Source organism: Crocodylus porosus, unplaced genomic scaffold (genome assembly GCF_001723895.1).
Source record: "Crocodylus porosus isolate Cpor-Errol unplaced genomic scaffold, CroPor_comp1, whole genome shotgun sequence".
Lineage (NCBI taxonomy): Eukaryota > Metazoa > Chordata > Crocodylia > Crocodylidae > Crocodylus > Crocodylus porosus.
The window spans coordinates 5,997,998-6,007,733 of record NW_017728934.1 but is presented as its reverse complement, the minus strand read 5'-3'; the positions used below and the strand labels follow the sequence as shown (position 1 = coordinate 6,007,733).

The 9,736-nt window shown below is 47.2% G+C and overlaps 1 protein-coding gene across 3 annotated transcripts in view; it reads left to right on the top strand.

Moving 5' to 3' along the window:
* Positions 1–1,247: 1,247 nt before the first annotated feature.
* PPP1R12B (protein phosphatase 1 regulatory subunit 12B) overlaps positions 1,248–9,736 on the top strand; it is a 183,869-nt gene continuing 175,380 nt past the window's right edge. For 2 of the 3 annotated variants that reach the window (XM_019546390.1, XM_019546389.1), the window contains exon 1: positions 1,252–1,608. In XM_019546390.1, coding sequence (XP_019401935.1) covers positions 1,324–1,608 — 285 coding nt within the window. In that variant the 5' untranslated portion in view covers positions 1,252–1,323. Of the gene's footprint in view, positions 1,609–9,736 lie in introns of all 3 variants that reach the window. The other variant, XM_019546395.1, reaches the window with a different exon arrangement.

Genomic DNA, 9,736 nt, shown 5'->3' with positions numbered 1-9,736 from the left:
CTGGAAAACTAAAAATATCCTGTTTTGAAACATTTCTGCTTTAACCTTTTTTAAAATACAATATAGCACAATACATTGTAGTTTTGTTTGTTTGTTTCTTTCCTTTCTATTGTTCCTGAAAACGGTAACTTTGTTACTTTGAATATCCTCTGCTGCTTGTTCCTTCCCTGTTTCTGACTCCCAGTACACCTCCACAACAGCCAGGTGTGTTGCCATCAAGGGAGCAGCTGAATTCAGACCAACTTCAGAAGCATGAATAGATTCAAAGAACAAAGTTCTGCCTACGATCAAACATTCCAGCTGCTCAGATAAAGGAAGAGACATGAAAGACCGGACAGGCAGTACCAAGGCAGGCAGAACAACCGTGGCGCTCAGTGGGCCCCTGCTCATCCTGCCCCAGGTCACCTCACCCGGAGCCTTTTCCTGCCCAGGGCAAGGAGTCGGACTCAGTGATCTACCAAGGTCCCTTCCGACCCTAAACATCTATGAAATCGATGAAGAAAGGCCTTTTTAAGTACCATCCTCATAATTAATATACTTAATACTTTAAAACTGTGTCTGGATGCAGATTCCTGAATAGGGGTGAAAAGCGTGCCTGTGCACCTTTGTACTCTGATCCCGTGAGCCCGTGCACACACATCGTGCGGTAGGTAAGTTGGGTCAAGTCTACAGGACTACCGACTGGTGTGAGACCCGAAATGTTCAGCACCTTCAGTTCGACATTTCCCAACTTGAGAACGCCTTGGCCTTGCCCCACTTTGGCCTGTTCAGTTATACCCGTGTGCAAGCAATGCTTCGAAGCCCAGATGAGCAGCCTTCTAATCTCTTCAGGTAAAGCTCGGGGAGGTTGTTTGCTTGTTTATTCCTTTATTTATTTTTTTAAAGAAAACATCAAATGAAAGAAGCACATTAATACTAGGACCACATGGGAATTGCAGAATCTGGGACAAGTTGGGCTGCGCAAACCACGTGCTGCTGGAGCTGAGGCCGCTGAGTTTGCGCACGCGCAGCTTGACGCTGCAGCGATGACGCGTTTCATCCAGGCCGAGCCCTGCGGGCGTGGGCGAGCAACGCTCCCGGCCGCGCGGGATTCTGGGAGCGCCGCCAGGGGGTGGGGGGTCCTCAGGTAAGGAAGTGGCGGCGCCGGGGCTGTTGGGAGTTGTAGTCCGCTAGGCGCCGGGAGAACTCCGTGTCCCATGAGGCTGCGCGGTGGCGGCGCCTGCGCGCGGGGCTGGGGCGGAGCCAAGATGGCGGTGGCGGGGGCGCTGTGCTCTCCTCCGGGCTAAGGCGGTCGCGGCGCCTGGTCCCGCGCGCGGCGCGGCGATGTCGGAGCCGGAGCACCTGGGCGTGAAGCGGGCCGAGTCGGCGCGGCTGCGGCGGGCCGAGCAGCTGCGGCGCTGGAAGGGCTCCCTCACGGAGCTGGAGCCGGCGGCGCCGGGGGGCGGGCGCGGCCGGCACCGCGCTGGGGGGACCCGCGTCCGCTTCGAGGAGGGAGCCGTGTTCCTGGCTGCCTGCTCCAGCGGCGATACGGACGAGGTGAAGCGCCTGCTGGGTCGCGGCGCCCGCATCAACACGGCCAACGTAGACGGGCTGACGGCGCTGCACCAGGTACCGCTGCGCCCGGGGCTCGGCCTCCTCCTGGAAGTCCCCGGGCCTCCCCCCGCCTCGGGGCTCGCTCGCCGCCTCCTGCTTGCCGGGTGGGCGGGGGCCCGCCGCCTGCCGCCGAGACGGTCAGCCAGGCAGCGGGGCCAATTCCAGTTTTGTGCATCCTCTGTCCACCTTTAAAGCAAGAGCCTGTCCTTGTACGATAAACAGCGCGCTTCGGTATCTGGAAGTCATTCGGCAGATCGAGGAGCGCAAGTAAAACGTTGGGCTGTGACTGGTGCTTGGGTGCGGTTTGTGATCTCCTGAGATCGCTGCTGTGATTGGGAAGCTTCCTCCAGGTTTGCCACTTTTGCAAGGTCAAAATGGGTCCTTGTCTGCCGCCTCCTCTCTGCTCGGTGGGAGTTGCTCTGACACTTCCAAAACTTCTCTTGGCAACCCTTGGAGGTCTAAGATAAGCAACATGGGTTCTATTAATACGAATCCAAACGTGCTACACACTGTGCAAAAGTCATCTTAGAGGCTAGCTTTAAAATGGCAAAACCTTTGAAATACAGGATCAAGCCTTAGTTCAGAATCGGCAATCCTGTGTACAGTGTCAGATTTCTGATACGATGCGAAAGGAAGGCAGGTTTTTATGCTTAAAATAACTGTGCAGGAGCTTAGCGAAGCATCTCAAATCGGATTGTTTGTGTATTTGGCCAGTGACATCTGATTATTTATGAAAGGTACTGAAGAGTTCATGATTTTCACATTGACCTGAAATCTTTGTAGACTAAATATCACTAAATGTTTACAGTTCAGTGATTTAAAGCCTTGGAATTATGGTTTTAAAAAGAAAATGCTGACATGGTTAACTACAATAGCAGGAAAAAATAGTAATCCAGTGCTTTGAGCCAGCAAGCCATCATTTAGTGTGGTTAGCATTATGAATGGGAATATTCAGGACCCCTAGCAACTTGTTCAGGGTCTGCACTTGTGCTCCCTCAAGAGCATATAAAAACAGTGCTCAGTGACACTAACTAACCAGTCTCCTTCTCTGTGCTTTGGAAACTGTGAAGCTTCTCGGGTATTGTGACAGGTCTATTGGTTGTTGCACTTGGGTAAACTCAAGTTGACAGGTAATGAAACCTATAATACAGGGATGGCCAAAATGGCAGAACTGGCCCATGGCTGACTCCGTTTCCTAGCAGCCCATGCCTGTGTGGCTCCTGGCTGGTCTCCATGGAGACCTGGAGATTGCGGGGCCACAGAACTGGGGCTCTGCCTTGGCCCTGTGTTATCATGGCCCCATGATCCCGGGGTCTTCATGGAGACTGGCCAGGAGCCATGCAGGGTGTGTGGTTGGGTGTGGAGCTACTCGGGGGCTGAGGTCAGGATCTTGGGGTGGTGACAGCATGGCATCAGGGGCAGAACCGCGATCCATTCCCTGCATGCCCTTGTCCACAGAACCCATGCTCGTTGTAGGGGCATGTGGACAGTGGATCGTAGCTTTGCCTCAGCTTCATGCTGTCACTGCCCTGATAGTGGTTACTCCCTGGCCCCACCTGCCTATCTCGCTCCCAGCCGTGGCCCCATCCCAGCTGCCTGGCCATGCATCCTGCCTGCACAGGTTCTGCCCCCAGCCATGGGAGCCAGATAGACAGTTCAGGGTGGCTGGGAAAAGCTGGATCTGGCAGTGGCAGCCGGAAGGAGCTGCTGCTGCAGGGGCTGCTGGGAAATGGAGATGGCTGTGGGCTGTATTCTGTCCATTCTTGCTCTAATGGGTCAGATTTTTTCTGACAAGATGGTGGCCAAAAAATTGTAAACCTTGCAGTGATCTCTGATGCAACTCACTGGGGGAAAATGGGTACTAAAAATGTGGATACTAACAGCAGGTAGTTTGCAAGTAATTGAAGAACTTAAAAGAACTCTTGTTCTTTTCAAGTCTTATAGTTCAAAAGTGAGCGGCTGGCCAATTCTTGAGAAAATTATTATAGCTTCTTGCTGACACTTGCATTACAGGCGCCTGAGGAAGCTTACTGTAAAGTGTGCAACAATTTTCCAGTGTTAATCAATTTTTCATTTATTTTATGAAAACTTAAACCTCTTACTTTAACAGCCAGTAATTAGAACAGCACCCAAATATAACTTTGTTTGTGTATGGGGGTGTAGACTAGTGACTGACAAAACTGGATAACACAGTAGAGAATAGCTACACTTAGATCTTGGACCTCTAGAGTGTTAACTTGTTTGCTTCTTGCACATGCAAAAATTAAATCACAAGCCAGATATTCTTGTGTGCATTGTGAGCATATAGAACACAATATTAGCAGCTGAACTTCGTTACTATGGAAAAATGTGTTGAATGTATTGCATGTGGCATGCATAACATTTGAAAATGCTTCTAACCTTGAGTGTTTGAAAATCTGAATGGTCGTATTTTGATATTATGTGAAAACGAGCAATGTGTGTTTTCACCTGATTTGAAAAGGATGCTTTGGCTAGTGAAAAACCATCTCTGAAAGCCAAAGCAAGTTGAAGGTCTTGAAGAATAGCTGGCATAGTGACAAAAGACGCAACAAATAAAGTGTATGTCTGAATATTTCTGTAATAGCTCTAAGGATGTGTGCTTCTGGATGTGTCAGTACAAGTGATTTAGAGCTCATGGACAGACAGTATAAGTAAATGATAGATGCAGACCATTTATGCATATACCTCTTGCATTTGTGAGTATCTATGTAAAGAGTTAAGGGACATAATAGAATATGTTCGTTTTGTTGCAAGAGGGTGGGTAGGAAATGTTTACTTCCTCATGAAAGCATGTAGCTTTTAAGCAAAATATTTTTTTTCTTAATGAGCTAACACTTTTTTGATACAAGCAGAAGTTTGTCTTATTTGCGCTGAATTAATGAGTCTTGAAAAATTTGGTTCGTGCTTACCTTGACTTCTGTATGCTGTGGGTTACTTTAATTTGGCACATGCTGGCATCAGACATTTTATTGCTTTCAAACAAAATGCAGTGTTGCACAGTTTTCCAATTGAAAGGTTATAGTTTATTAGTCTTGCTTTCCATGAGTTAATTATTTTTAGAAAAAACTTACTATACATTTACTTAGCAGATGAGACATCCTCTTTGCTATATATAACTGTGAAATTGTATTTGAAAATGACCTTTTAAATTACATGTGGCAATTCTGACCCTCCAGCTGGCAGTGACCATCTTCCTGAGAAGTGTCATGTGCACTATCTGAGTCTGAGTTAAGGGCCAAACTGATTTAAAAATAAGCATGCTGTGAACGTAGTGGGAGTTGTATGTTTGAGCCTGTGTTTGCAAAACATTTTGTGTGAAACTTGTCCATGTAAACCCTAAATAGTTTATCATACTGAACCTAGAACTATTTGCTGGGGTTGTAATGAAAGTATATTACATAGAATGTAAAGTGATGCAGTATTTTAAGCTAGTGTTGTCCAGACTTTTTGTCCAGTGGGCCAGCGTGGCAGGGCTCCATGCAGCCATGAGAGAGAGAGAAAGGAAGGGGCAGCCTGGCCGTAATCCAGTCATGTGGTGGAAGGGGGCATGGCCAAGCCGGAATTTGGCAGCGAGGAGAAGTGGTACTGTTAGCAGCCACTGCTGTCCTGCCACCAAATTTTCCAATCTGGGGGGAGCACCATGGGCCAGAGGTTGAGCACCCCTGTCCTAGGTAGAGGTGCACTGGTTAAGAACTTTTGGGCCAATAGCGATGGTTGATTATTAATGAGCCATATCATCTGGTACCGATCCGATAGCCAATATGCAGCCTGGCATCTTGAAGAGAAGTGTCCAGTTGGTAAGTCTGTTGTGGGGAGGGAGGAAGGAAGGAAAGGGGTTGTGTGTGTGTGGGGGCATAGATCGAGACCCCCCCCACAGTGAAGGAGGGAACCTGGCTTGGGCAAGAGTAGGTGCTGCCCAGCCAGGGTGGGATGGAACCACAAGTGGCTTGTCCAGAAGACAGGGGGAGGGGTTGGGGGTGGCTCCCACTGCTGTGTGCAGGGTGAGGGCGGGCTGCTTCTGGGTTGGGGGCAACACTGGGCTGTTCCTGGCAGGAGGTTTGGGCCGGGGCTGTGCTTGGGGCGGGTGGTGGCAGCATTGGGATTGGGGGCTGTGGGGGAAGAAGCTATGGCGAATTCTGGAGTGGCTGTAGCGCACCCTGAAACTCCCCTCCTAGTGCCACTGCTGCCCGCCCTGAGCACAGCCCTCAGTGGCAGCTGACTGTCATCCCATGCACGGATCCGGGGGACATGCGTCCCCCATGCCTTTCCCCAGGGTGCGCGCAGTGGCAGGAGCTGTTCCCTCCCTCCTTCCTTGTGCCCCCCGGATGAGCAGCTCCTGTCTCTGTCCCATTACCTGTCCCACCACACCTGGGCAGTGCCTGCCCCAGACCCTGCCCCTCTCCCTTATCCCCCATTCCCTCTCTCACCATGGGGAGGGGCTCTTGATCTGTCCCCCCCATGCTGCTTCCCTCCCCTCCACTCCTTCCCAACAACAGACTTAGCAGCCGGATACTGTATTCCAAGCTGCTGGGCTGACCGTGTGCATGCTGTGGCTGTGCGCATTGATGTGGCATTTATTGGCTACATTATCGGCCACATCAGCCAAAAAAAGCTGATTCAAATAATGCCAATTCTCCTTTTGTTGGTGCTAATATGATATGAATTGATGTATTGGTGCACCTCTAGTCTTGAGCAGTATGCACGAATAGCTGGTGTGAAAAATTTCTGCCAAACTTCTACCTGATGGAAGTCTGGGGGTAAAAACAACATGGGACTTCTCTTGGGATAAAGCTGTTTAGTCTGGGATCCTAGTACATGTCTGTTCTACTTTAACTACCTGTGAAGTATCTGAGAACACTTTTCTGGGGCAGTTGCACTAATTTAAGTTAGTTGTCATTCATTCCAGGGACAAGGTATGTTGTAAAGGGCTGTGCGACTCTTCATTTATCCCAGGTTTTGACTAAGTTCAACTGGAACCATCTCAAAAGTGTTGTGTTTTCTTAGCCAGAAATACCAACTTCAGTTTGGACGTTATTTTTCATTTTTTATATGTAACGGGAAGCAGGATCTGAGAACTTCCCTAGTAAATGACATGTGGAATTAATTAACTTTTTTCCAGATTTAAAACCTTTTTTATTTTTATTTTATTCTCCTAGTTGTAAGGACACTTTTCCAAATGTGAAGCCCATGTAGTTTTGTGTTTTTTGAAGTCTGTAGGCATCTCCAGTGACTCTTCTGATCTTCCTTAGAACTTTGCCAGGCACCTGCAGAATGACATTCAGACTTGTTAATTCCCTTGCCATTCAGTGCCCAGCAGTCATTTGTGAAACTGTAAAGAAATAGGTTCGTTTTACTTTGCAGTTGTCTTCCAACATTTAAGTGGGCAGGGGTCTCATACACTGCAGGCCACAGTAGTGGTGGCCATGGACCCCCCGGGATGCATGTTGCGTACTTAAGGAATGTTTCCTACCTTGCTGCACTGTGTACATGCAGGTGCTCCCCCACTTTGCTCCTGTGCAGGACAGAACCCTGCCTCCAGCTCCCTGCAGGCTCCCCTGTGGCACCTCACTGCATAGGCACTCCAGAATGCCAGGTCCCCTAGCACAGTGGGTGCACACCATACTGCACTGCTTCATGGGCCTGGATCAGGCAGCAGAAATGGGGGGTAGGGAAGGGATGAGGGGGAGCGGGAGCCCCAAGACCCCAGGTGGTGATGCAGCTGAAGTGGCCTCTGGCTCCCAGCCAGCTGTGGCTATCCCTATTGTATGTTAATCTCTCATGGGCTGCCAGTTGGACAGCCCTGGTCTAGGAAACTTGAGAAGCAGAAAGCCCTGCAGCACTTGAGGGACCACCACATATAGAAGAGATGAGGGAAGGGTAGCATAGTGGAGGCCACCTTCCCATTCTCCTAGCTATCAGGAGACTGCAGGGATTACACAGGGTAGAGATTCCCCTCCCTCACCTGTACAGCTGCACAGAAAACTTCAGAAGTCAGGAGACTTGGAATGACCCACTTACACATTTCCAGCATCTAGAGAAGGTTCTGATATCCTTGCTAGTTACTACTAGGCAAAGACCACTTCTGTTCCTAAAGACTGATAGGGAGCATTATATAATCTCCCAGAAGTGAAAGCAGTGGCTATGGAAGTGACTGGCTTGGAGATCCACGATTCATTTTTTTGTCTGTTATCCTGTCTGACAATAGCCAGTACCTGATGCTTGAAAGGAAGTGCAAGGAACTGCAAAGAGTGTTTATGGAATAGCTGTACTTTTATATGGGAAGCTTTTATAAATGCTGCAAGATGAAAGTTAGCTTGTGCCCTGAAGTATGAGAGCTGATACTTTTTGTACAAAGCACTGAATGTGTCTTTTGATTAAGTTCTCACATGATATTTGTGGAGCCTTAGGTTGCCCCTCTCTCTCCCCCCCCCACCAATAAGATATAGCATGATCGCTTTTTATGAAAGCGGTTATATACTGTAGTTACCGGTGATAAGAGACAGTATGCTGACCCAGGAAGTTCTCCCCCCCTTTTCCTCCCAGTTCTGTGTTCCTTGCGTTTTACATTAAATAGCTCCATCACATAAGAAATTTACTTAACACTTTTAAGGGAGAACTTTCTTCTAGTCAAGGTGAAACAGTTTTGCTATCACCCTTCATAAATCTACTTTCCCAAGTCATGCCCCTGACATTTAAGTAAGTTGTATGCTGTACTTGATTGTGTTGTCCATCAAATAGAAGTGTCATAAAACTGTTAAAGGTACAGCTTGATGCTCCACTGGTTGATTAGTAGAAAAAAGTTGTCTGGTTTATCTCATACTATCATTCACCAAAAATCAGTTCTCTGAATGCTACTAGTGCTTCTGTGGAGGTAGCTGAATATCACAGAAAAGGACAGATGAAAATGTAAATAATCAGTGTTTGACCAGCCTGACTAGGTTTATGTTCTCTTGTTTCTGGAATACTGTCCACCCTATTTTATTTTCTAGATATGTTTGGTATAGTTAGACTGTGATTTTTAACTTCAGTCTTTATACCTATCTGCTTAACTAGTTCTCATGCCCACAAGTAGAGCTTGGCCGTTTTGTCAGAAAATTAATAGCAGAGATCTAATTGTTTAACTAGACTGAAACCAGAGATGGGGCCTAATTGTGCACATTAATGCCCAGATGAGAATCAAACATCCTCTCTACCCCCATTTATAGGGATTTCCTATTAGGGCGACTTCTGTTGGGACAATCTCTCATATGTCGGCTTCCAGATAGCTGGTTGTCTTATGTTTTGAAGCCAACCCTACCCAGTTGATTGAAGATGCATGAGAGAACATTTGTTTTTCCCACTCCAACCTCTGTGCACACATCTAGCCTTTTAAGTAGGAATGTGGGCAAGGATATCATAAGTCAGTATATTGGAGAAGAAATTGTGATAGGCAGCATGTGCTTGATTCCTTCTCCAGCTTCCTCTGTTTAGTTCTCTGTAGTGACTACAGCAGTCTGCAGGTTTTGTTTTCCTAAGCAACTGATGCATTTTTGGTCTTTGGTTTTCTCAGTGAAAACTGACAAGAATCAAATCACTTAATTCAGTTGCTGCAACAGATAAGTTCTAAGGAACAAGTCACATTGTCTGTAGAAACCATTATTGTATCTGTACTCCATTCATGTTTAGATAAGTAACTTTCTGTATATAAGCTATGTTTTCAAATGAAAGCTTCGATTTTTCAGAAAACTCCTGTTTTGCTAATGGAAGTGACTGTCAAACCCTGCATGGACATAGGTTGTCGTATTGTGCACAGTAATGATAAAGGCTGGATACCTGGTTTCTAGTAACTTTGTTGCGTGTTGAAAGCTCTGTTGACTGAAGATCCAGAAATGTTGACTCAGATCTCAGTAGTACCTGTTGCTTCCCAATATCTTTAATGAATGGCTTGTCCATAGTTATACTGTAGTGTGGCTGAAGCCACAGCTGTGGAAACCTGTTGAAACTTTAGGGGTGAAATGTGTGTTGACCTGTTTTGCTAATAGAACCTAGCCATTAATCTAATTTGCTTTAACAGTCTGTGCTATAACATGAATAGCCAAAAATTCCTATGATAAACTCCAAGCTTAGTGTTCAGTTCTTTGAT